We start from the raw sequence: 26837 nt of genomic DNA on the forward strand, positions 1-26837 counted from the left end.
CTACTACCACTCATGCACTTACAGCTGAACAGCAAGTGAGCACAGAGTAAGTTTGGATGACAATCAAAATGTCAGAGAGGCTTCTGTAAAGAGGAGTCATTTGTGGGGAGACATGGAATGGAAATGGAAACATGGGATGGAAAAATGAAAAAAAAAGTTTAAATACAGCAGTTCTGTGTTTAAAAGACAGCGGGGTGTTTGTGCTGTGACTCTTGTCATCTAGTTAAACTTGTCTGCTTCACTGAAGCTAAAATGATTGCAAACACTCCAGTTCAGTGCATGAAACATGTCTGGCTGCTAACGTTAAAAATCCTGGAGCCGCACCAACTCTTTCTAGATTCAAGTTTAGCTTAATTATAACTTTTCCTTTCACATCACTATACTAACAAGTTGCACCATACAAACTACTTCTTACATAAAGATTGTAATGTTAGCTTGCTAATACAGAATATAACCAGTTTAGATTGAATATTAAGACACATTTACCATGACACAATGCTTATTTATGATGTAAATGATTTCACAAAAGTAGCAAAACATACCTTTTTACTAAAATTATGCCAATGATGTTTGACCTTTTAACTTCAGCTAGGTTAGCATAGTCAGATATTTCCTACACACATTTCTCCATGTATGCATATATACATAGGTAATACTTCCATTAACAAAGGATTAGTAGTTAAGTTTATTGTATCGGCAGTTATGCTTAAGTAATCTCCCCCATAAAACGTCTCTTTGTGGAAGTTCCTAGCAAGTGATTTACACATCAAAGTCTTTCTAGCTAAGAAATTCCTTAAGTTTTAATGGTGAAACCTGACTAAAGGTGCAGTGTGTAGAAATTGGCAACATCTAGCAGATCGGACTTGGCAGAAATGGAGAATAATATTAATAAATATGTTTTAATTAGTGTATAATCACCTGAAAATAAGAATCCTTGTGTTTTCATTACCTTAGAATGAGCCCTTTATATCTACATAGGGAGCAGGTCCTCTCCCATGGAGGCCACCATGTTGCACTGCCATGTTTCTACAGTAGGCCATGACAAACAAACCAAACACTGGCTCTAGAGAGGGCCTTTCGCGTTTTTTGCGAGTTTTGCAGCTACTGTAGGTTCTCCTAGCTGCTTGGAAGAGGAGGGGAAGGGGTTATCAGTTGGTCGCAATCTGCAACTTCACCACTAGATGCCACTAAATTCTACGCTCTGGTCCTTTAAGTAAACACTAGTTTGGCGCTAGCTAGTAATTACTAGAATTTAGGAAGAGTATACACACAAACTTAAATATTGGACAAATAGTTCCTGGAATCTCATCCTGATAGTGAAAATGCGGATGTCTCAACAGCTGAACATCACCAAAACAAATTGCAATGATTTATCTCTTGGTACACAGTTAGAAAATTTATTTCTGTTTTACCCAAAGAATTGAAAAAAGAATCCACCACATTATTGCCAAAAAATAAACACAGCTGCTCTGCAAAATTAGTAAGCAGTTTAAAAAGCTTTTGCATATTTTTCTAAATTCAAATCCTGTTGATTCACTGGATCCAAATAACTTCCCTAAAAACACAATGAATATATCAGAGTATATTTAGTGCATAAATATTTAGATTAATTTTGGTCTTCACCCGTGGTCCTGTTTACCCTGTATTTTTGTTTTCCTCTCTGGATGCATCAGCTCAGTGCTTCTCCTATGGGTCCAGTGTTTGATGTGGAGTAAAAGGCTCCAGGAGTTTATGAATGAATATTTTAAAGGGATTCAGCGAGGCAACGGGGCACAAAATGGTTCCTCTGTCCTCTCTACAAGTCGGGCAGTCATCCAGCCGCAAGCCCAACTCTGGTATCTCATAAAAGCAAAGCTGCATCACTCTGCTCGGAAGGGGAGTTGAGTACAGGAAAAGGCCTGTGTGTGTGTTCGAGAGAGAGAGAGAGGCTTGAGGTACAGAGAGCTGACAGACAGAAAGAGTGTGAGACAGAAAAACAGAGGTGCAGGGTGTGGGAAAAAAGGGCGAAGGAAAATGTGTGGGTAAGAGTTTCTAAAACGAGAACTTGTGCTGTATGTACCTGTAGGTTGTAACATCTATGTGTTGATCAGCCCCGAGTCAGAATCAGATACCTGCTGGAGATGTTGCTTTCAAGATGACTAAAAATTTGGGTCTTAACCGTCTTGCAATAAGGTCTTCTAACAGCTCAAAAAACATACTTTACATTGTTTTATCACCTTGATACTTCATGACTTTTTCTAATTTTATGATATTGATTTACACTACCCCATACAAATCCTAAATAAATCTTTTTGAATTTTTTTTATTGACATTTGACAGTTTGATTCTAGGAGTTATACCTCTCTGGTGTCTAATTGACCTAAAACATTAGTAACATCACTATTTGAAATACTGTAGTTGATATTTGTTTGTCAATTAATCCCTTTTTGGCAAAAATTGAACATTTGTTTATGCATAGCCCATATAACACATAAAACATAAAAAAATTAGTTGAAGGGAAAATAAGTTTACTGAGAAACTAAAGTATCTCAGCAAAGCACACGTATTAAAATATGATGTAAACTTTTTTCCCTGTGAGAAAGATTAAATAACATTTCTGAGGGTACCATGACTTCATTGAGAAACCCAAGAGAGTCCTGCTCAAAGTCTGTGTTTTCTGTACTTTGCGTTGCATAAGCACTTGTTAGCCAATCCTGTGAAATCTTGCAGCCACTGTGGGGATAGTATCAGTGTAAGCTCAAAAACTACATCTACACGCAATGTGATCTCTGCTCTGTAGTCTCTTATTTTTGGCTGTAAAGCTGAAATGCCTCTTTGTCTGGTTCTAACCAGTTGTTCACTGTTGGAATGAAAGAAGAGAGAGGGAGGTCATGGTGCTTTAATTCAAGTTACATAAGTGTTTGTCTGTGTCTTCATCTTTTTCCATGTTCTGTGCTGCTATAGCGATAACATCAGACGAAGAGGAGATGAACTTAACATCATAAATTACAATATGAGTTGATAATTTCATTTAGTAAAGGAAGTCATTTTCTGCAGGTGATGTTTGGGCCAAGATAAAGAGGATTTTTTTTGGACACACAAGATAGTGGCTATAAACTGCCTTCCGCTCCTGCCTCAGAGATGATCTTGGGGAAATCCCATCCCCCAGGTCATTTTGTGCTAAATGTCCCGAGATTGAGTTGAGTCTGGGAATGCTAACATCTCTGAACACATCACCTCAGACATCTCAGGAGAGGCGGTGGCTGCTGAGCGGGCAAGCTCAGATGAGGCAGGTGTGATAAACACACATAATACAGGAATGCTATTTTGTCAGATGAACCTTGCTGGCTCTCTGTCACGATTTGGGAGTGATGAAATGTGTTATTCTGTTTCCTCACCGAGACATATACAGTATATACTGTATGTTTCTTAATATGGTCTGTCTCACCTGGGGTTTGGTAAGTTTAGTACATACTGTTCAAAAATATCTGTAGTAGGCAGATCCTTTGCAGTGACCTTTAGTGGCCACTGTCTCAGTGCAGACACACACACACAAAACATACATACAAACACTTAGCATCAGAATTATGAAGGTAAGGTGAAGTGAGTGGCTTCCAATGGTGCATTTTCAGTTAGTAGAGTATATAAATGTCTTTATCTGAGTTGCTGGCCAATAGCCTGTGTCAACATTTTGAGATAAAAATCAATAGGCAGCATGACTTTCAGCATGGACAGGGGTGGGCAAAGAGGACAAAATCAACATTACATAGCTGCCTCTAGCAAACGTGTGATGAAAATGCTACTGAGCAAAATGTGTCATATAATTTGATGTAAATTATGTTACCTGTGTCTAAATTGAGTTAGATAAACTGTTTTTATGTGTTTATTAATCCTTACACATACTGTACCTGTATGGCAAATCCATTATACATGAGTTAACTTAGTGACACAGAGATCCATGATAACTTAAATGGATTTTTAGTGGTTCAGAGGCACTATGCAAAGTGAAGCTCAGGGTTTATCATAAAAATAGAAAAGATTCCAGAGCACAGCAGTCTCAGCTGATTTGTCCCTGAACAGCCACTCATTCTCCAGTTGCTCATGTGGAGCTTAAGTCTGTGTTTGACTCATATGGGTAGTTCCAGGTCTGAAAAGTGAAGCCAATGCGGAAGTACTTTAATCCTGCATTCTCTCTAATGGCCAGCAGGGGGCAACTCCACTGGCTCCAAAAAGAAGTCACACTGTATGAAAGTCTATGAGAAAATGACCCTACTTCTCATTTGATTTATTACCTCAGTAAACACTTTCCTGATGAGTTTATGGTCTCAATTGCTAGTTTCAAGTCTTCTTCAATACAGCATGATGTTCATTTTGTAAATTATGGTCCCATTTAATTTAAATTTGATGATAAAGCTTCAGGGCATGGCCAGGTTGTGATTGTGTTGTTTAGGTAACGTAACTATGATGTAACCCCAGATTCACAGAGTATCGGCGTAGCCATAGCTGTTGCTATTTCAGTGTGTTTTCAATTCATAAAAGATAATTGAAACATTTTGTTTGCCTAAAAGTCTTCTCTAGTGTTAAGTTGTACTTAAAGACCCTCTAATGAGTTGTATGTTCAGTTTTTTTCCAGTAAGTATGTTTTGTTTTAATGGTTTTAAGTCCGTCTTTTGCTAGTGAAAATAAGCATTATCACAGTTAATCATAGGCTGTAAATGCATCGTGCTAACCAAGGCAGCAGCATATGATCACTTCTCATCACCTCTGGCCCCAAAAATCCAAGATGGTGACAGTCAAAATGCCAACCTCAAAGCTTCAAAAAGTGAGTTCACAGACCAATGGGTGACATCGTGGTGGCTACGTCCATTATTTTTGTACAGTCTATGGTTTGACTACATACATCGATATACATCAAGTATATTGAACGTGATGTACAAAGCAGAGAAAGGAAAAAAGAAAAAAGAAAAAACAAAACAAGACATGAGCTGGAACAGTGTGAGCTCTCTAGGTATGGAACATTTCTGGCAGCCATTTGCTGCTTGGCTCCAACAAAGTATGTGAAAGAGTAATATATCAATGCTTAAACAAGTTTTATAAGCCACGTTTAACATCAGCTCTGCTGCTTCATGTTCTAAATGCTCACATCATCATATTATTGTGAGTGATGATGTATCTCAGAATGAAAAACAGCTTTTTGATTTACTGAATTCTTACTGTAATGTCTGTGAGTTACTGATGGGAAAATCTCAGATGCTTTTGAATTAATATGTTAAATAATAGCGTTATCAACTTCCAGCAGGTCCAAAAGTCTGCCTCATATTTATTCACTGGAACTCTTTTGAAATGTATATTTATCTTTTATAGCTTTGCTCATTTTGAAATCCATCTTGATTTAGCAAAAGAGCCAATTTTTGAAAGCATGATATATGATTATTGCTGCATTTTCCAAAGCATTTTCTCCTGGTTTTCATTTGAGAGCAATTGAGGGTGTTTTGCTCTTAGTCTCTCTAATAAAGCCTCGTTAAGACCTGCTGAATTTCCTGAAATGTTTGTTGATTAAGAAAACAGGAAGGCGGGCATGCCTTGGTTCATTAGTTATCCGGTGAGCAAGGCTTTAGGTACACACTGCCCTCAGGCTACTCTGAAACATATAACAGCCTACTGTAAACATACGCTCACACACACACATGCTGCAGATGTATGCTTGCACACACACATATGCCCATGCAGTTAAGAATGCGCACAAACTATAAAGTAATTCACAAGCTTGGAGTAGTTCATGCAGAGTATTCACAAACACACAGGCATACACACAGAGGTGTGATCTACCAGGCAAGGCTGTGAAACGCTGCTATGTGAGAAAACACCTCGCAAAGCAAACAGAGTCTCACAAGGCAAGCACTTGTTCCAAGGCCAGAACCCAGGGCAGCGCTCCTCACATCTCTGTGAGAGGAGAAGACGGAGGCGAGGGAGGAGAGAGGAGGGCAAGTGATCAGATGAGACCAGACGAGAACATGTTGAGGGAGTAAGGAATAAGGCGAGAGCGAGAAAAGAGGAAAATAACATGAGAGCGCAGGGACGATTGAGGATAGGGGTTCTTAGAGAGGTGGCAGGAAAGGTGGGAGGAAACAGGAAGGTGAAAAAGTGAAAGACAGCTTGAAAAATATTCAGCAGCAGGGACAGGTCTGGTGGAAGAAAAAAACCATAAATAAATGACGGGATAGAATACCGCTGCAAGAAAAAACACGAGAAAAGAAAAGAAGAAAGAAGTTGCTACGTAAAAACAACATCTACTCTGGTTTTGTTCTGGATAGTTTCCAACAGAGTATCTGGCATTTGACTCTGTTTTTGGAGTTGACCATGCAACAGGACCCCCAAAATATTGCTATGCTTTCTGTAGAGACAACAATGAGCCACGAGGTCTGGAATCTGACATACTGAGTTTTTTTTTTTTTCCTCTCAAAACGCTTCCATTTTCCCCTCAAGCAGCAGCAGACTGTTTGGAGAAATGTGAGCTTGTTATGCTTTATGATCTGCAATCTGGTGTCTTATTGACACGTTGCCTTCCCTACCACAAGAGAACCCTTCAATAACATAACTCAATGTCCCATTCAGGCTCACACGTCAAAAGACAAAAGGTTGGTTGAGGCTGTAGATGTTTTTTTGGGCCACTGAAAGGCTTTTTAGAGGCTGCTTTTAGATGACTCCTGCCCGGCTAATTCTGGATGACTGATATTCCCCTCTATGCATTCCCATATGCATGTGAATTTTGGTCTAAAAATTTGACGATAAAGGATGCCAAACGTTGTAATGACTGCTGTGGTGCCAGGGAAATTTGAACATGGATAGTATCTCAAAGCCAGTCTTTTGTTTTTGCAGCCAGCAAAATACCCAGACATACAGTAATGACATAAATTATCGACTCACTTATGTTTGAGAAGAAGCTTTTTTTTCTAAAGTTCTTGTTCAGTTTGGTGCCAAATTCCTTTTCCGTCTAAACTATGATAATTGTTTCGGACACATTTTCCAGTCTGGAAAACTTGACTCTGATTGGATGACGAGTTGCCCACTCTCTGCTCTGTTTTGTTGCCATATACATTTTGGGTTGCTGTGATGCCTGGCACCCGGCTTACCTGGATCGGTTGTTTATGTTGGCAGTGGGAGACCTGCCAGCACAAGGTCCTAGAGACCTGTTGTAATGAAATGCTATACAGAATATTTCCCCCTCGAAATCAAAACAAAACCAATGTCAATAGCATTTATTTAACACTCAAAAATACATCCTCTGTGTTGCTATTCATTGTAAGATGTTTGTTTTATTGGCAACCAGAACTGACAAACACATCACTCACAAAGACATGTTTGCAATGTATGTTGTTGATGATGGTGTTCTCACATTTTAAAATGATATCCAGTTTTCAGTGCTCCCAGTGTTCCCTATCTGTTCTCCCAAAGCATCTGTTAACCATCAGTGAAACACCACTTCAAATGCAAGGGTTAAAAACAGACTGTTGGATAAATGAGATGCATAAATAGTAATCAAAGTATAAAACAGTAAAAAAAAAAAAAAATATATACCAAATACTTACTTGCCATCTCGACAGTGTTTGTACAATGCATGAGTTTTCCACAATTAAAGGAAAAAAAAAATGTAAACATGAGGAAGTAATTTGACTTGCTGTACAAATGCCATGTGGAATGTGTTATTAGTACGTGTGTGTATGAGGGGTTTTTTTTTTTTTGACAAAAACAGGCAACTAAGAACACTCAGGAGATGGATTGGCAAGATTAGGGAGGCTAGTCCCCACATGACTATTTGTGTGCTTCATGTAGAAAATTAGATTTTGGCTTATCAAGCTGTCTGTGTGTATTAATTTAGTTTTTCTGTATATATCAACGTATAAACATCAATATACAGTACATCTAAAATCAACTCAGTGTCAAAGTCCTTAATTGAACTTACATGAAGTATCACTACAGAAAATGCTACCTAGGTTTACAGTACTCTAAATATTTATAAAATGTCAACATTAGCTGATAGTTTTCACCTGTTAATCACAGCAGAGACTGCGAGCTACAAGGATGCTGTCAAAGCAAAACACTACAAATCTCGAGGGTTGGAGGGTGTACTGTATGTGCTTGTGTAAGTGTGTGTGTGCCCACGTGTGCGTTTCTACTACTTACTACACGCACGTGTGGGATGTCTACAATCTGGGAGCCGGATCTGGACCTTCAGCTTCTGCAAGACACCCCTTTCTCATTTGAGATCCAAAAGGATAGATTATCTCTGGCATTCCACATCTGGAAGCGGTTGAGACCTGAGGAGCCGCTTCTTCTGAGAAATATACAAATATGTAGGACAAAGTGCACATGAATGGAGAGGAAACAGCTCTTTACTGTATGCCACTGTACCTAACTGCATCCTGATGGCTTTTGATGTATGGGTTTGGGATATTGTTCAGGTATTTGCTCTACCATTTTAGGAAATATCTAATAACACAACGTATTATATTTGTTGTTATGCAAATGTGAATATTTATTGCAGTATCATAACTATTGTATCACTTTATTGTGATCATTTTATACTCCCACTTTTAAAATAATAGCTTGCCATTTTGGGAAATATATTTATTCACTTCCTTGCTGAGAGTTAGATAAGAAAATAGATAATGCTTATGTATGTCTGTTAGATATAAGCCTGCAGCCAAAGTAGGCAGATTTTTTTTTTTTTTTTACATTTGGATTGAACCAGATAGGACTGCCTGTTTCCAGGGGATCCAGGAAACAGGTAAGCTAAGCTAACCAACCATCTCCTGTTTCTAGCTTTACATTGACCATACATGGGAGTGGTTTTGATCCTCTCATCTATAGCCCTAAGCAAGAAAGCAAATAGCCCTATTTCCCAAAATGTCAAACTATTCATTTAAAAACAGGCCCTTGAACTTAAAATAGGCCTATGACCTTTTGTCAGATTTCATAATGTTTACAAAAAAGTGTTTTCTTTTTCCATCGTAATGTCTTCTTCCATAAGTGAAAGTATGTACCCTACATCAGGTAAGCAAGAAAGGACCTTCTACACTATCCGTACTACCATACATGTTTATGTATGTAATTACCAGTGTTAACTGTGCTTGGTCAGCCTCTGTAATCTTTCACTCTCAGCTGTTCTTCAGTCTTATGGGAACCCTGTCCTTTTAAAAAATGCATAGAAAATTGCAGGTTTTTGGAAAACAGTGTGTGAAGTCATGCGAAAAGACAAAATGTTCTGACAGGAACCTCTGTGGTTATTATACATAATGGACAAGTGTATTCACAAAGACACACCTGCGTGGACACACATATACACACACACACACACACACACATAATATCATGATGGTAATACTGTAACATCTGTGGATTCATTAACACCCTCCCATACATGTGAATCCCCATGATATGTGCTCCAGCTCTCTAGTGTGTGATGTGTGGCTGAAAGCAATTTTTTTTTTTTCATGTAAGATGATTCATGTGAGCACACAGCATGGTAATCACCAGCTAGTTGCTGTGCATCAATCAATTAAGAGAAGCTGTCAAAGCCCCATAATGGTTTTAATACGCTGCTTCTTCCACTGGCCCACTGAATCGGCTGGGTAATTGCTGCATAATTACTCTGAGTCACGTTAGGTAGATCTCTACCTGGTTAAGTCGACGCCTGAATATAAATGTGTGGAAAGTTAGTTTTGGCTGACATGTTTGAAAGCAAAGTACTTCTCTGGGAGCTGCTGGTGCAATACATAATAAAACTGAATTGATAAAGTGATAATTAGCATTACACCTGCATAAGGATGAGACTGAAATCAGTGAAGCGCTTTCCAAATGGCTGACAGCTTTGATTTGCAACTGAGGGAAATATTACTGTAAAGTAAATGTACTAAAACCATGCTGTAAAACTCAAGTTAACGTTGATTAAGTAGAAGTCTGTAAGTATTATCAGGAGATGTACTTAAAATTTCAAAAGTAAATGTGCTTCACGCGGAAAAAAGGGCCCATGTGACTGTTACACTTTTATAATTTCATTATTATCGACACATGAATGCGCAAGCAACATATTATGGATTTCATATTTATGGATAATCCTGCTGATCATTTTCTCCATTAATCTCTTGATTGTTGTGAAATAGTGAGAAATACCAGTCATAACAACCCAGAGTCCAAGCTGACACCTTCGAATTGCTCATTTTGTCTGACCAAATAAAACAAAAAACAGCAAATACTCATATTTGAGAAGCTGGAACCATAAAATGTTTGGCATTATTGCTAGAAAAATGACTTATAATTAATCATTTATCAAAATAGTTTTGTTTTTTTTAATAGTTTACTGTTGGGCAGTTTAATCTTCCACAATGCATCATATTTCATGAGCTCTTGATGTTTTGTATGTAAAATCTTAATTTGTAAAGTAACTTATGCTATTAAATAATTGCAGTAGAGTAAAAAGTACAATATTTCCATCTGAAATGAAGTTGAGTAAAAGTATAATGTGGCATGAAATCAAAATCTCCCTCTAAGGCCTCTAGGCATGTAAGACATATACAAATACTCAACAATAATGTGTGTCTGATATGTTTTTTCCACAAAAAAAAGTATAATTATCACTTTAAAATCCTTAAAATGGCATCTACACATTCTCCCCCGATGAAAAATCAAGAATCTATGAATGTGCAAATATGTTTCATTTCAAAAGTTTAACCACTGGACACTCCTACTTAACTGAAAAGTCCGTTCTCAGTGTATGTGCAATATAGAGACTTCAAGTTTCCACATCACACTTGTGTAAACTGAATATTGGACTAGAATTGGCTTCCAAACTATTTGTGATGTCACAAATCATGCTCATATGTCCACCCCTGAAAATCCGATTTTTAAACATCAATATACAACTCTGCAAATAAACCATTTTGCACTTTAAAGCTCAAACCTCCAACTGTAGGAACAAGAAAAGCATATTTTTGAGTGGAGAGGGACTTTAAGGAAAGTACCTTGTACTTGAGTAAATGTACTTAGTTATACTCCACCACTGAAAACAGGTGGTGTTCCCTCAATGTGTCTCTTTGAAAGACAAAGAAATCCCCTGCTCATTTATTCAAAATATTTGTTTAAAATAACTGTGGTTGAATGCATCACTTGTCATGACACAACACATAACTTCCTCAATTTTTCATGAGCTTCCCCTCATCCTACCGTATATTAGCTATTCTTCATCTGAAATGACTACCAAGTACTTCAGTGAAACTGTTCAAACACAAAACAAACTGTTTGATTCTAATAAGCCAATAAATGCAGTTTTGGTTGACAAAATCTAAACGCTAAGCCTAATTTACCCCACATTATCAACACGATAACACTGCCATTATCAACATGATAACACTGCATGCTGAAATATTCAGAGCGAGTGAGTCACAGCATTTGCAATCTAATAAGATGAGGCTTTCCGTGAAGCAATATATTGACATTCAATTCAGCTGTATTTGCCTTTCAAATGAGGCTATTGATGGTTTCAAAGTCACAACAGTCACAATCCAGCTGTGCCAGTTGGAATTGACAATAACATGGTCTCCGCAGCGGAGGAAAAAAAAGGAACAAGGCAACGTTGAACCTTTGTTCCTTTCATACATCCCTCCCTCTTCCATCTGCTTAACTTTTATCATTTTTCTTTCAACTCGTTGTCAACAGATATGATTCATCAGGGGGACGGTGATAAACAAATATCACCCCTAGACCTCTTGTTTTCAATGAGTTCAGCCCTAGTCAGACCCTGTTGATCCTGCTGATTAATGCTGTCTGGCCTTGTTTGGCACTGACAGTGGTAGCTACATTTAGGGCCCCTTAGTCTCCCGGCTAATTAAAGTCATTCTTCAGTAATATTCCTAAATCAACTGTTTCCTCTTGCCTATTTGAGACCTAATTGGAAGCATGTGCACTCAACCCAAAGGGCTCTTTTTAACCCCTGACACTTCAAGAATGTGTCTGTTGCGGTCATTAATTTTCCTTTGCTGTTTTTCTTTCTTTATTCTTGCAGCCGAGGAGTATGTGTGACTGCCGCTTTTAATTACATCTGTGTTTTGTGGATGGCGTTTAAGATGTGGTGAGTGGTTGTGACGCTTCAGGAGAGGACATCTTAGCGTTATCGACATGTGTTGATGTCGGTCTGAGTGTTCTGTGTGACAACACGTAACCGTCCAGCTCCGCGGCAGATGCTAAGAGGGTGAGCTTGGGACATAGCATCTGGTGAGGGAGCGACACTTCAACAGAACGGGCAGGAGAAAGAGATACGAGAGTTACCCAAATTGGCTCCCTACATAGATGGCTGACAAAAACATTGACATAACAAATAAGTCTGTCTGGTCTGTCTGTAGAAGATTTGCTGTTGAAATGCCAACTGCTGTTTTTTTTTTGGGTGTGATTTCACACTGATTTCATCATTATGATAGAGCATTGTACAAATTCTCTCTGATACATCCATTTTACTTTGATATGATACTCCTTGTTTACAACTTTATCTTCTGTACTACACATATTGTTAAAACATGTCTACAAGATTGAATGATCCAACCATGGATGAAACATTAGTGTGTGTGTGTTTTTGCATGTGTGTGTATAGGCAAGTATAATAATAGTTTATGGTTACTCCTGCTAACTGAACACAATATATTGCTGGCTGACTGTAAACACTTTGCATAATGTTAATTAGTTTTTAAAGGGAAATATTATCCCACAAATTCTTAAAATATTTCTCAGCTGTTCAACCTCCTTTGTTATTTACATGTTGTTCTTTATTTCACATTGCCTGACTTCACTGTCTGTAACAAAACAGGCTGCAGCTTCAAGCCCATTACCAACAAAGACAATGCGGTTAGGAGCGGTCTTGCAAACTTCAGAGACTTGACTATACGCTCTTTTTCTTCTACATTCCCAGACTCGACAAATGTTTTGCTTCTCTGCCTGCCGCGGTAAACAACGGCTTTGGTGTTTATCTACAAAGACTGGTTGCCTTAATCATTAACGTTGCTCCATTTCAGTGGATCAGCAGGTTGTTACAGGATTTTGCATCCAGGTCTGTTGCTGTTTCTCCCTGCCTCGTGAAAAAAAAGAAAAAAAAAAAGACAAAACAAACAAGCATGAAACTCAGTTTGGATACGATATAATTTCAAAGACAAATGGTTGTGATATTTGCCAGGCTGTTTATTGGTTGGATGGAGCGATAGATATGACTCATTGAGGCGCCCAGGCTTGTCATTTTCACACAGAAAACAAAAACACGGATTCAAAAACAATCTGAGGAGAGAGGCTAGGAAGGAGATTGATTTCCTGGCCACCATTTCTGATCCATTAAGCTTTACCTATCCCTTTCACTCCTGATCCGCCTCCTCTCACAACACACCTGCTTCCTTACGGGACATTAGTTGTGTTCAGAGGGGAGATAAGACACACGGCCTCTCAGCTTCTATCGGTCAGTACATCCATCTTCTGCCTATAGCTGCTCTGTGAACGGTGAGCTACTGTACCTGTGTAAATTACTGTTTATTGTTTTTGTTCACTGGAGTGTTTTTTTTTTTTTGCAGGTCTTCACACAGTAGAGTGAAATGTACTGCGAGGACGGAACGAGAAAGAGAGAGATTATTATAGTGAGTGCGAGCAAACGCTGCCTTCTGCCTCTTCAGAGTAACATTCAACTAGCAGCAACAGAAGATGTTACCCAAGAGGCTCAGCTTTTATCAGAGAACACTGGCACTATTGTGTTGCAGTCATAACCACAATGCACTCGCCTTTACAAAGCACAGAGCCAGTTACTCAGTATATATATAACAGAAGTCTGTATACAAAACCACTCCAAAGCAAGCAGTAAATTCAATAAATCACAGAAAAACCTTATGATAGAGTGTAATAGCCATGCATTCATACCACTTTAGTGAAGCTCAAAGGGTTTTTTGAGACTGTTACAGTTGTTGATTTAACTCCATGGTTCGTTTTGAAGCCAAAGTTTGTAGTGTTAAAATCCTGATGTGCATAAATTCAAAGACAGTTCATTTTTTTTTACAAGCATATTTTAATACAATACTCACATTCAATTACAGTATGTACAATGGAAGAGTTACTAGTCACTGTAATCGTTCTTACTCTTCATTCTGTGTAAAAGCTTCCAAAGTCTTTTTAGTATGAATCATGCCAGAGGAATGGCTGCTGTGAGTGCGATTAAGTGTCTTTATGTATATCCTTTCTTTCTTTTTGTGTCATTAGGGTTGAAATTAATGATTATTTTCATTATCAATCAACCTATCAATTATTTTCTTAATAACTGATTAGTTGTTTGGTCTATGAAATGTCAGAAAATGGTGAAAAATGTTGATCACTGTTTCCCAAAGCCCAAGATGCAACCTCAAATGTCTTCTTTTGTCCTAACCAACAGTCCACAACCCAATTATAACAGGGTTACTATCACAGAGGACAAAAGAAACCAAAAAATACTCACATTTAAGAAGCTGGAACCAGAGAATTTTGGCATTTCTTCTCTAAAAAATAGCTCAAAAAGGTTAATTGATTATCAAAATAGTTGGGGATTCATTTTCTGACGAAATTAATTGGTGTCATGATTTTTTTTTTTTTGACTTTGTTATGAAGTTATCTCACCTGGAAGCAGGAGAAATCTTCCAAGGATATGTTATGGGATATTTCCATAGCAGTACTACAATCTACAACCTTGAAAATGATAATGGTCTTTGAACCAACATTCTACAAAAACAACAAACATTATGAGCTTCACCAAACTGTCATGTACTGCAGGGCTGAGATAAAGCATTACAAGGTGTTTCTGTTACTCTGAGCGTGTCGTGTGTTTGCCAATTTGCAATCACCCTGAGGTCACCGGTGAGCCAGACAGAGATGTGGACTGATGTCAAAGGTCTTATGAAGGCGCTTGGCCACAGCGGCCTCTGCTGGGAGGTAAGGGGACTGCATGGAGGGGTGAGGATCAATGGTTGAGATGTGGAGGAACACAGCTGTGATATTTATTCAAGAACGGGCCGATGATCACAAATTAGTTTAATCCTGTATATGTGCTCATGCTCGTGCTTACCTTAATATCATGAATAACACTCAGCCAACTGTTGTGGTAGATTATAATTGACATGGATGGTTCCCAACTGCTAACTGGGAAAGGGTGTAGGAGGCATCTGTCCTGCCTTTGCACAGCTGCTGGTGAATGATGATGACAATGTTTGGCTTTTTAAATTGAACTGGAAAAGAAAAGATGTTTGCAAGTCTTGATTAAATCAGAAGTCAGTCAGGAATGTAGCTCATCAAATTATACCTGCAGTGTTTTAAATTTGGGAATCAAGTCTGCTCTCTTGGACTGTCTTATCATAGAGAGCGATATCAAATTAGTATCTGACATTAATTAGTGGTTCTGAAGTAACAAACTGAGAGCTGAGAAGGCTGAGAAGAGAAGCTGAGAGCAACAGGAGAGATCTCAGTGTGTCGTAAGAAAAAAAAATACAAGAAAATCAAAACAAACAGTGACATCTATTTAAAACTCTTACTGTTTGAAGGCATTTTATGACAATATTGAAGCACTTTTCAATAAATTAAAGTCAACCACAGGCAGACAAAACACATAAAACTCCTGTTAAAAACAGCACTCTCGTGACAACAAATGCCATTGTCTCAGAGCGGAGCATACAGCCTGCACATACAGTAAGTGATGTTTTCCCATGGACTGCTCTCAAAGACCTCACTAAAGCTATTTTCAGTCAGTTTAAAAGTTGCCAAGCTCTGATATAAATCAAGTAATTGCTAACAGTCCCATGATGTAATTTTAGCTGTAAGCTCCAAGAAACAGAGATCGGCCCTTTAAGTGGGATGAAATGATACCATTTAATTCATCTCTATTGAGAGGCCTAATGCTTTCCTAAGTCAAGAGTGTGTGACTCTGTTTCATGTTTAAAGAAGTGCATTTTACGGGGTAATTGAAAGGCTTTTATGTCACAAAGTGTTTGGGTCCAAAGCTAGCAGTGAAGGATTAAGCCTGGCTCCGACAGAGCATTATAAAAATGGGCATTTCGCAGAGAAGACATGAAAGCGTTTCTTGGATTTTAAACGATAACTTAAATCTTGGAGCCAAATTTTTCCACAACAACCTATAGATAGACGGGGCTTATGTGTCATCGGTACAGTTGGGGCAGATTGTGTTACTGTATTCTGGCACAAAAAAAAATATTTGTGTGTAAGAGTGACAGTTAAATCAAGATACCAGCATGAAACAGCTTTTGGTATGTCATCTTGTTGAAGTTCCACATTAAATGGGATTAGAGAGGAAGTTATGGCTTGGGGCATATCTTAATCTGGAACGAAACGAGCAAAAAAGTTTTGAAATGTGCTTTTCTGTGTTTCAAATCAAATTTTGTTACTCTCAAGACACGCTGATTGTGTCTTTGTGTCCTGTCCCCAGAGGAATTTCCTATCAAGTTATTCAAGTATGGAAAAAAAAAAAGTATAACCCTTGAATAAATGGTGGAACAATTCCCATGAGACCAGAGCAGGGTTGTGAACCACCAAACCAACATCACCCTCCATCACTGCCATGTCATGACATCATCTTGTTTCCTCTCCACTGGTGTCCCTGTGGTCTGGTCTCTTAATTCTCTGGCTTGAACACTGATGCTCTCAAAAAGGGCTGGGCGACTTAGTCCAACGTTGAGAGACAAGAAAATAATAGCGCTCAGCTTGAGTGAAGTCCTGTTGCTCTCCGTCTCCCCTGCAGTGTGTCAATGTGAATATTCTCCCTCGGAAGAGCGCCGTGATACAACCTGACATTACCAGCTCGGATTGCCCCCAAATTAGATAGAGTTAGTTTGCTTTGGCTGCGTTCACCGCTCCACAAAAACCTGGACACTGTCTAACCTCCAGAAATGTCCCTAATGACAGACACATGGTACTGAAATGTGACCCCAGGCCAGAGATAATCACTGTCATTTAGTGTGAGAGCAAATCAGTGTGGCTCATTAACACCAAAACCAGTACAGACCTACATCAGAGGTAAGGGATCAGTCTGATGAAGATGCATATGATGACAAGCATTTACCCAACATGTGTTCAAATACTTCTGGATATATCTGGTTTTATTGCCTCTACCTTGGGCATACAACAGTTAAATCAGTGCTTCACAGTACATACTTTTTGATCATTTTATGTCATGCCATTGGTTCTATTGGTTATGCAAACACTGTACTCACCAAACTTTTTCTTTTCCAGGTTAATGCAAATACAATGTACTCACCATGTTAATTGCTGTAATCTGGGAACGCAGTAGTCTCGCTAAAAAGAAGTCTGATGGGACAAGAAACAAAAGTAGTCAGATGATCATGCAGGTTTTCAACAAATCAGATTAGCCAAACAGACATTCAAGTTTGACCTACTCTACTAGCCGTGGTTTTTTGTGCAATGAGAGATTAATGCAGACTTTTTGAGTCTGCTTGCTTTTGGTTTACCTCCAAAAAAGTGGTTTAGATCATCTGGTTTAACTGTTGGATTGTTTACTGTTTGTCATATTTTATTGCCATATCAGACATTTTTTGTAGCAATGTGACCATGTTCCAGATCTCAGCAGTACTACTTTTAACTTGTAAAATTTAAGATTACTGCCATAAACAATGGCCAAAAGCTATGAAAATAAAATCCAAGTTGTTATCAGCCAGAATTATGCTGTAATAAACCTTTTTCACAGTTTATATTTTAAATTGTCATGGCAGGAAAAGTCCAGGTGGAACTAACAACCTAATAAAATAACGTCTCAGTTCAGCTGCAATTAATATTATTAATTACACCTATGCTTTTCCTTACATGTCAAAAGTGAAAAAGGTTTAATCCACCCAAGAATGACTAGGCCATGTAGCCAACACTTTGGTCTCATAAAAAAAGCTCTCCTTTAATACCGAAAAGCATTTTGAGCAGAAGACAATTAAAACCATTTTGGGAGAAAAAAAAATACTCCTCTTACATGACATTAATCATCTTATTAACATAGGGCTGAGTAATCCAGGGCTATGGCAACAGGGAGAGGGAGAGAAGGAGAAAGGGCCAAAGGAGAGTGGAGACAGATGAGACAGAGAATGTGACCCGAGTTCGACTGCTGAGAATAATAAAGCTAATTGTAACACTTAACCCCGCTGTGAAAATGAAATGGGAGACTCGAGTGAATGAAGCCTGCACGCCACAAAAGCTACAAGGGCAATTTCTAGCATTTACATCACTGCAAACCCTGTATTATCAGCGTCACTATGTTGCTACTATCGTTTTATATTAAACAGTACTCCTACTTCACCTTCCATAGCTGTATCCACCTGGCATTTAACGGTATTACTTCAAACATTTCGTCTCCCACTGACTTTTCCTCTGCTGTAACTATGTTCCACAGTCGCACCTACGCTTTTAGATCCGTTTGAGCTCCCGTACTTGACGGAACGTGTGTTTTCAGGAAGTAGCAACAGTCTGACCACAACAAAAGGCGAATATAGCGCAGGTTCCCTACAAAATTCTTTTTTTTTTACAGTCATTTTTTTCACACTTGCTCCGTACAGCCTGCTGTCACGTTGGATACTTTATCAGTGCGGACAAAGTTCGGTTAAAGTTTACTACCGGGGCAGTTTTGCACTTTTTAAAGCAGTTTGCTAACGTTTTTAGCAGGCTATTAAGTTAGCCTGAACAGCTAGTATTACTGTAACTTCAGATGGATCGAGTTTCGTGTCAGGACTGAGCCTCAGGCGACTTTGAATGTGCCGTCAGACCACTGTGAAAGTGGAATAGTGTCCTAATAGAGAGGTGGGTGAATAAGCTTCTTGCTTATTGTCTATAACAGGTTAATGAAGAAATTGTATTATAAAAAAGACATGATAGGCTTTCATTCACGTTTTCATTTTCATGCCAAGCAAGTGAAAGTATAGTAGTGTCAAGGTAAATGTATTTCTATAGCAGCTTTCAACAAATGTTTAAAGGTGCTATATGTAAGAGTACCCTGGTCCCATGCTGTTTTGTAATACCACTTAGTGCCTCAGGCCATAGTGAGTCACTGTAGGGTCCAGTCTGCCCTCAGTCTAATATGAGAGTATGAAAAAGTAGCACTGCCCGAGGAACTGATAGCAATGGCGGAGATTTTGAGGCAGGACAAAGGCTGTTGTAATCTAGGACCTTTATTATGTCACTGTATTAAGTGACCAAAGTAACCATTTAGATTCTCAATATGTGGTCAGTTTATACAAATAACACCTGTTTGGAAATTTGCTCTGACGTTTTGCTGGCCGGGTGAGACCAGCAGGTCATCTCTGCTGCTAGCAGCAGATCGGCTGGTCAACGTCTGTCGTCATACTGGGGAGAACATGATCTAATTAACTGATCTGTGCAGTTCTTTGATAATTTACTAAATGTCTTTGTAGTATTTTATTATCTTGACGATGCCATAGCACAGATTCACTGTAAACAGTAGGCGTCTTCATCCTCATGTCAGATTGAGGGCGGACTGGATGCTTTAGGGACTCACTATGGCCTTTTGAGGTATAAAGTGGCATAGGCGTCTGAGCAATGGAGCAAATGCATCCCCGTTATTCAATTAGGGGGAGCAAAGTTCTGGTTTTGCTACCCCACTTTTTGTCTTTTTTATTAATAAACTTATCATCATACAGTCACTGTGATCAGGTGATTATATTTAAGCAACCTATATCAATGATAATTTTTCTATTTTCAGCAACTGATAAGTAATAAAAAAACTTGACATTTTCGGACCACCCTTTGAGTTGGTTCAGTCCAACCTGTCATGTGAGAGAGACAGACAGACAGACAGAGCAGAGCGTTTCCCCACGGCGTTAAAGTGTAAATTAACAAAGGTTGTGGTGGAGTAAGTAACTTGTTTAGACTTCTGCTAAATACTCTGCTTCAGTTTCAGTTTTAGTCAGACTTTGGATGGAATTTTTTTTTTAAAATGATGACGCATCACTTCGTGTAATGACCCCTCATCCGGCTGCTTTGCGCTGTGCTTTCATTATTATGATTTTTCTGTTATTTTCTCATACTGGGTAAATGAGAGCTGCAAGTTTATTCTAAGGGGAAGTAAGGTCTAGTCCTCTAAACTAAAATGGCTTTTAGGAGCAAAAATCACCTTCTGAATAATACATTAAAATAGTTGATTTGAGATAACGTAGGTTAAAATAATCTGCTTTTGAAGTTATGATTATTCATTCCTGTATAACACTTCAACTGCTTAGCTACCACTAGAACCTGTGTGTGGGATTGGAATTAGATGACTATTAGTTGTAAGACTATTTCATTTATATAAATTGTTTGTCCTTGTTTAACTTTGAAGATGACCTAGTAGTCAGGTGCCCATATGAACACTGAAAAAGGTTGAAAGGTCCCCTTCAGATGCGCTTTCACAATAAGTGAAAGTGATGGGGGGGCCAAAATCCACAGCAAGGTTTCCCATACATTCATTTATTCATGGTGGCCCGCCACAATATCAACATAGACCGCCACATATTGATTTTCTATTTGTTTGTTTACTATTTAAAATGGGCGAAATCTTATTTCATAGTAGAATTGTGTACAGTGCATTGATTTGCTCAGCCCCCTTGCCCCACTCTCTCTCTCTCTCTCTCTCTCTCTCTCTCTCTCTCTCTCTCTCCCTCTCTCCCCCCCTCTTTCTCACAAACACATTGACGACGGACCCATTTGTGAATAGGCCCCCCTGTTGTGTTATCAATATTTAGTCGTACAACTGACACTATAGTTATAAACTAAAGTGTCTGCTCTGTGAATCCACAGCAGCAGCAGAGTTGTAGCACAGAGTAACGGAGTGAGACGTCTGTCCTCCCTCCTGTTCGCTGCCGTAACTGTTAGCAAGCAGCTGCTCTCATGTCTTCCCGGGTCTCAGTGCTTGTTTTCAGCAGAAACTCTCCTGCTCTTTGCCTGCTCTTGGTGAGTCTCTATCCGGATGGCAGGCGGGTCGCTCCAGCTCTCTTTTAAGCAGTGGTCGTCCTCTAGCTCATCCTCACATCCGTGTGCGCTGTAGAACGGTGTCGGCGCAACCACACACACGCTCTCTTTCTCTCTCTCTCTCTCTCTCTTTGATGCTTAAGCCCAACAGGGGGTCAACTTGCAATACACTGGTGGAAACCCTGCAAGTAATCTCTAATAAGTTCGTCTATATTCTTAACACAACACTGTCAAAATACAGCTGGGTTGACAAGGTCAGCTGTACATGGCTGTGTGCTATTTGCAGTGGAGCGCCTTATATACTGTATTATTGAATAATTAATTAAAGAAATGATGGCAGAATTATTATGGCAAGAAACAACTATTTCAATATTCATTTGGGCACCTGACTATTGTTTTAAGACAGAATTGAAAAATTGTGAACCCTTCCTTTAACGTGAGACAGAAAAGGGCATTAATACACTAAAGGAAACACATGGCTAAATAAAAAGACAAATAGAATAATCTAAAATAAAGAGACAATAATAACCTATAATGCAATAAACATGAATAAACAGAACAATAACTTAAAGTGCAGTGAGACATGAATAAATTCACAAATTAAACTTACAGTAGTAAAAATACATGCATGAATCTGGGCAAGTTTGTTCCAGATATTTGGGCACAAAAACTGATCTCTGCTTCCAAAAGTTTAGTTTTGATCCTGGGGACGATAAACAGACCCGTCCAAGAACTTGACACGTCTTGACAGTTCATAAGAATAGCGGCAGATCACAAATGTATTTTGGTCCTAAATCATTTAGTGCTTTATAAAGCAACAGTGGCATTTTAATATCACTTTTTATACACACACTGCGCTGTATAGAAATGTAATTGTCACTTTTGAAATAATTTGATACAGTCGTTTACTTACCAAGTCAAAGATGCATGTATTGATGAAATGATGCATGTAACCAGTGTCAAAGTCCAGCAGTTTTTATGTTCATCACAGGGGAGCAAAATGCACGTACCTTTTGGTTACACCTTCTTGAGTGTGTCATTTAGCCAATTCCATACTCCACACTTATTTTAAGCAGGTTTTGAGTATGTAGTGTGCTCATACTAAGAGACAAAATTAAGTATGTTTATAATGTACAGTATTGTCCCACAATGCAATGCACAAAGGAAATGGAGGAGCTTTTCTTCACAGCTGGAAAAAATGAAAAAAATTGTGGATAATGGTAAACAGACTCCAAAAAAATTAAAAGACTAAATCTTTGGAAACATATTTTGCTGTTACTTTTTCAATGTTTAATTGGCGAAAAACAATGTATAATAATAATAATAACTTTATTTATATAAAGTTTCTCATTTTTCAAAAACAAGTTACAAAGTGCTTTACAAAGGCATAAAAACAACAGAAAGTACCAGATAAATAATTGATAAAAGTAGGATTGATATAGTAATAATAACAAGTGAGGTATGAATTATTAAAACACAGAATGAAAACAAAAGAATAATAAATTCAGTAGAAAGCAATCCTGAAAATGTGTGTTTTTTCAATTGTAAAACTTAGAGCTAACCAGTGTAGAGATGCTAAAATAGGCGTTAGGTGGACTCTTGTCGTGAAAGTGTGGATGACGAGTTTACAGATTCTTTGTGGAACAAAGAAAAATTAGTCTAATTTTCAAGATATTACGAAGTTGCAGAAAGCACTATTGAACAACTGACTTCACCTGTTGGTCAAAGTTAAGTTTGTTGTCAAAGATAACACCCGGATTTCTGCACTGTGTTTTGATGCAACAGGACAGAGAACCTGTGGGGGTAGAAGTGCTCGCTGGAGGGATCTGGACCTATGATAATAGCTTCTGATTTATCTGAGTTTAACTGAAGAATGTTTTTAGAGAGCCTGTTTTTAACATCTGTAAGACAGGAGGTATTTTGACCAGTTGTCCTGTGTTTATGTATCATTGTTGTTGGTTCATGACAGTTAGTGTGCAGTACATATTGTATGTAATTTGTATTGTCAATGACTGTCAATCAATTTCTTAAGATAGGTGTCTTAATTAAATATATTTTGCCATTGCCAAAAAGGTGTTCATGTTTAAACCTAGGTATATCTATCCTTAAAGAATGAATTCAGCCACCACATTTAGAAATATTACTGTACGTAACTAGGCTACATTTTCCGGTTCTTAAGGCCATATTGGCATCAATGTGATTAAAAAACACCCCAAATTCTAGTTATTCATTTTTAATCACACCGAAGGTTTCAGCTTATACAAACATAATATCTTCCTAATCTGTATTTTACCCATGCAGGACGATGCCACGCTTGCAGTCCGGTGTATGGAAGCATTTCACCCCGGCCATCAAAGATGGGCGGGAAACCTTCATGTGCAACTACTGCTCAAAGACATACACAAAGAATGCTACCAAGATGCAGATGCATTTGGACAAATGCAAGGAGTACTCTGTGGTTTCACAGCAGTCACCGGGCCCAGATGGAAGCTCCTCTGCCTCCATTCCTGTTCCCTCCTTCTCGTTTTTACCATCTGCCAATCCTGGGGGACAGTTCCTCATTGATTCAGTGGATCAACGCAGTCAGGCGTATGCTGACGAGTGCCTGGCAAGAGCTGTGTATGCCACCTCCTCACCTCTCACTCTCACAGACAATATTTATTGGAAACGATTTTTCAGCGTGCTCCGGCCCGCTTACTGTCCGCCCACCAGAGAGGCTCTGTCCTCTCATCTCTTGGACTGTGAGTATGACAGAGTACAAAGCCAGGTTCATGAGGCTATAGGGAAAGCAGACTGTGTCACCATCATCTGCAGTGGATGGTCCAACTTTAAAGAGACTGGAACTATCGTTTACATTGTTGCAACTCCTACACCACTGTTTTACAAATGCACAAAAAAGACAAAGGAGCAGACACATGCAAGCAAGTTTATTGCTGCAGAACTAAAAAAAGTCATAAACGAAGTGGGACCGCTAAAGGTCTTTGCTATTGTCACTGATGATGCCCCGGAAATGATGGCAGCTTGGGCTGAAGTAGAAGAGACCTTCCCACACATATCAGCTATTGGTTGCACAGCATATGGCACCCAGCAGCTCTTTGATGAAATTGTGGCACAACCATCAATAAAAGCACTGTGCAGGAGAGCTGAGCAGGTGGTGAGGTATGTTACAGAGCAAAAACTATTAACAGAGACCTTTAGGTGCTGGCAGACTACAAAGACAAGAAACCACACTGCCAATGGGACAGCACTGGTACTGCCTACTGGCTCTGACTGGACAGGTGTGGTTAATATGTTCAACAGCCTCCTGGAGGGTCAGAACTGTCTCCAAGACATGGCCGTCTCATCCACATTGGATGTTGAGGCATCCATCAGGGCGGCATTACAGGATGCAGCATTTTGGAAAGGGTTAAGTAGCAGTCGAAACCTGCTCTACTTGATTGGGAATTATATTGATTACATGAAAAGAGACGATGCTATACTCTCAGGTGTTGTTGACATGTTCAGTCAGTTAAGATACCACATCGGAGCCTCCCTGTCTGGGTCTGTGTTGCACAGTACTGAACAGAAAGCTGTCATGGCATCATTAGACAGGTGTCAGGAGTTTTGCATCAAGCCCATCCACGCAGCGGCATACATGCTGGATCCAAAGCATGTTGGACAGCAGACGCTCTCCGGGGAGCAGATAAACAGTGCTTTCTATGTCATCTCCAACCTGTCACACCATCTAAATCTTGACGAGGGTAAAGTACTTGGCAGCTTTGCCAGGTACTCAGCTAAGCAGGGCCTATGGAAGGGGGCAGGGATATGGAGCTCATGCCAGCATGTGTCCGCATCCACCTGGTGGAAAGGGCTGTGTTCCTCTGAGCCGCTGTCCCCTGTGGCCTCAGCCATACTCCAGATCCCACCAACAACAGGAATGTGCGAGCACCTACAGTCACGCTTCTGCAATACAAAGGTGCAAGGTTCTCTCTCAGCCGACAGGGTGCAAAAACTGGTAGCAATGCAGACGAATCTCAAGCTTTTAGAGCCAAGCGATTGTGAGTATGTTCCTCTGGAGAGTGAGGAAGACAGAAAAGTTTCATTTCAATCTGAGACTCAGTAGCACGACATGAGATAGCCTGAAGCTGTGTAGAGCAGACAACCAACATTGTGATTCTCATTTCTTGAGAAGGGAAATTGAAAGAAGCTGACTTGCAAGTAAGCAGAATGCTGACAGTTTATTAGATTAAATGTACATTTCCAGTGAAATATCTGGGGTTAGTTTGAAATTTCTCAGCTTTAATTGCAGTACTTACATTTCTCTCTTTACTCTAAAGCCTGTTTAAAAAGGAAATGCATAAAAAATGGTTGAATAATATAGCTGAGAGTGGCAATTCAGGGGTTCAAACCTTTTTGCACTCAGCAGAAGAAAGCAGCTCAGTTGGCCAAAATTAAAACTACAAGCAGCAACAAGCGGGTTTCATGCTTCACAAAGGTGAGCAAAGTCACCTCAGCTAGTTTAATTTTGTTTAAAAGAGTAAGACCAATCACACGCTTGTGTCATTATCACAAAGCCTGCAGCATTTGTAAATCAGTGTATATGTTCAGGAGATAGTGCGGGATGTCTCCAGTGAGTTTAATCAGGGTTGTTCAAAGGCATCTTGAGTTATGAGCAAATATGTGATAGGCCATGCCCACTCGCACCAACCAAAATGGCACTTTTTGGCAATTTTGGTTAATCCGTGCCCCCAGAACATGCACACCAAAATTGGTGAAATTCTGTTCGCTGGGTTTCGAGGTACATGTTTTCGGCCCAACCCTATGGGCTGGGCTCAAAATGCTTTGGTAGACCTATTACCACACATGTTCCGAAGATGCCTGCCAAGATTTATGATGATTGGACAAATGGTCAATGAGTTAGGGCCAATTTCCTGCTAAGCCCCGCCCTTTACAAAATGTTTTTGGATTGATGGTGGCCATGTTTTTCAATCGTCCTTGCTCATTCATAATTGAAATGTGTATCTCTGTCCTGCAGTGCTGTATACCCACTTTGGTGTTGATACAGTCAAAATCCAAAAAGTTCAATTCATGTTACTGTTTTTCAGTTCATGCAAATTAGCAAAAAATCCATTATGGCGGACATTTATGGTCCAAGAGGCTTTTTTTTGTAGAGCTGGACTTGTGTGTGAAATTTCAAGTCATTTGGACTTACAGTGTAAGGGGCGTGGCCTTTCCAAAATTGCATTTTGGGCCTTAATTACAGTGCCACCATTTGGCTGATTGTATTCATGTTTCTTGGGAAGCACTTGCACATCATTTTCAGTTATTGGGCCAAGTGTCATGGTTTTAGCTCATTCCAGCTCACAGCAATTTAAGCCACTGTGGCAGACAACAAATAATAATAAACTACCCTTTCGGGGTTTGACCCTAATGATGCCTTCATATGTTTTAATCATGTATAATGCATACTCTTGTTGTAGATGTTGTATTACAAATAGTATATATCAGCTTTATAATCACACCATGAAATATTAATAGACTAACAAGAGGTCTAATCTTCTTTGTTAGAAATTTTAAATGATGTAAATAAAATTGTATTTATTGACTATAACACTTTTGTCTGTTCTAAATTTCTACATGTGTTTCAAGAAAATATTTCATTTGATTTTCTACAGAATTAAGATGATGCAGGATGACCACTGCTCCACCTGCCTGAATCTTTACTAAGGTGCTCGAAGCATCAATGAGTCCAAACTGATAGAGGAGATTTCTGCACACATACATCCATGCAGTGTTTCACTCTATAGAGAATTAAGGTATAAAAAAATTCCCACACGTAATATTTTTTGTTATTTTAGTTC

At 39.0% G+C, this 26837-nt stretch overlaps 1 protein-coding gene, 1 long non-coding RNA gene and 1 other non-coding gene across 4 annotated transcripts; 2 read left to right on the forward strand and 1 right to left on the reverse strand.

The window, feature by feature from the left end:
* Nucleotides 1-7305: 7305 nt before the first annotated feature.
* On the reverse strand, nt 7306-18428 carry LOC137198673 (uncharacterized). Of its 2 annotated transcripts, XR_010931662.1 has the most exons (4): nt 18338-18428; nt 17294-17343; nt 9096-9170; nt 7306-8314 (listed from the first exon to the last, which is right to left on the reverse strand). It is a non-coding gene; the product is annotated as an uncharacterized lncRNA (long non-coding RNA). The 2 variants fall into 2 exon arrangements; XR_010931663.1 differs by lacking the exons at nt 7306-8314; nt 9096-9170 and adding an exon at nt 12799-15254.
* On the forward strand, nt 9740-9841 carry LOC137199121 (U6 spliceosomal RNA). The gene has a single exon (XR_010931737.1). It is a non-coding gene; the product is annotated as a U6 spliceosomal RNA (small nuclear RNA).
* A 39-nt stretch (nt 18429-18467) lies between the features above and the next one.
* On the forward strand, nt 18468-26587 carry LOC137198672 (uncharacterized). The gene is made up of 2 exons (XM_067612550.1): nt 18468-18834; nt 23299-26587. Exon 2 carries the CDS (start codon nt 23303-23305, stop codon nt 25097-25099), a length of 1797 nt encoding a protein of 598 aa, XP_067468651.1. The 5' UTR covers nt 18468-18834; nt 23299-23302; the 3' UTR covers nt 25100-26587.
* Nucleotides 26588-26837: the final 250 nt, after the last annotated feature.

The sequence above is a fragment of the Thunnus thynnus genome, chromosome 15 (assembly GCF_963924715.1).
Source record: "Thunnus thynnus chromosome 15, fThuThy2.1, whole genome shotgun sequence".
Taxonomy (NCBI): Eukaryota; Metazoa; Chordata; class Actinopteri; order Scombriformes; family Scombridae; genus Thunnus; species Thunnus thynnus.

What these genes read in the sequence shown, in the direction of transcription:
- LOC137198672 (XM_067612550.1), top strand. Translation starts at nt 23,303, where the DNA reads ATGCCACGCTTGCAGTCCGGTGTATGGAAGCATTTCACCCCGGCCATC.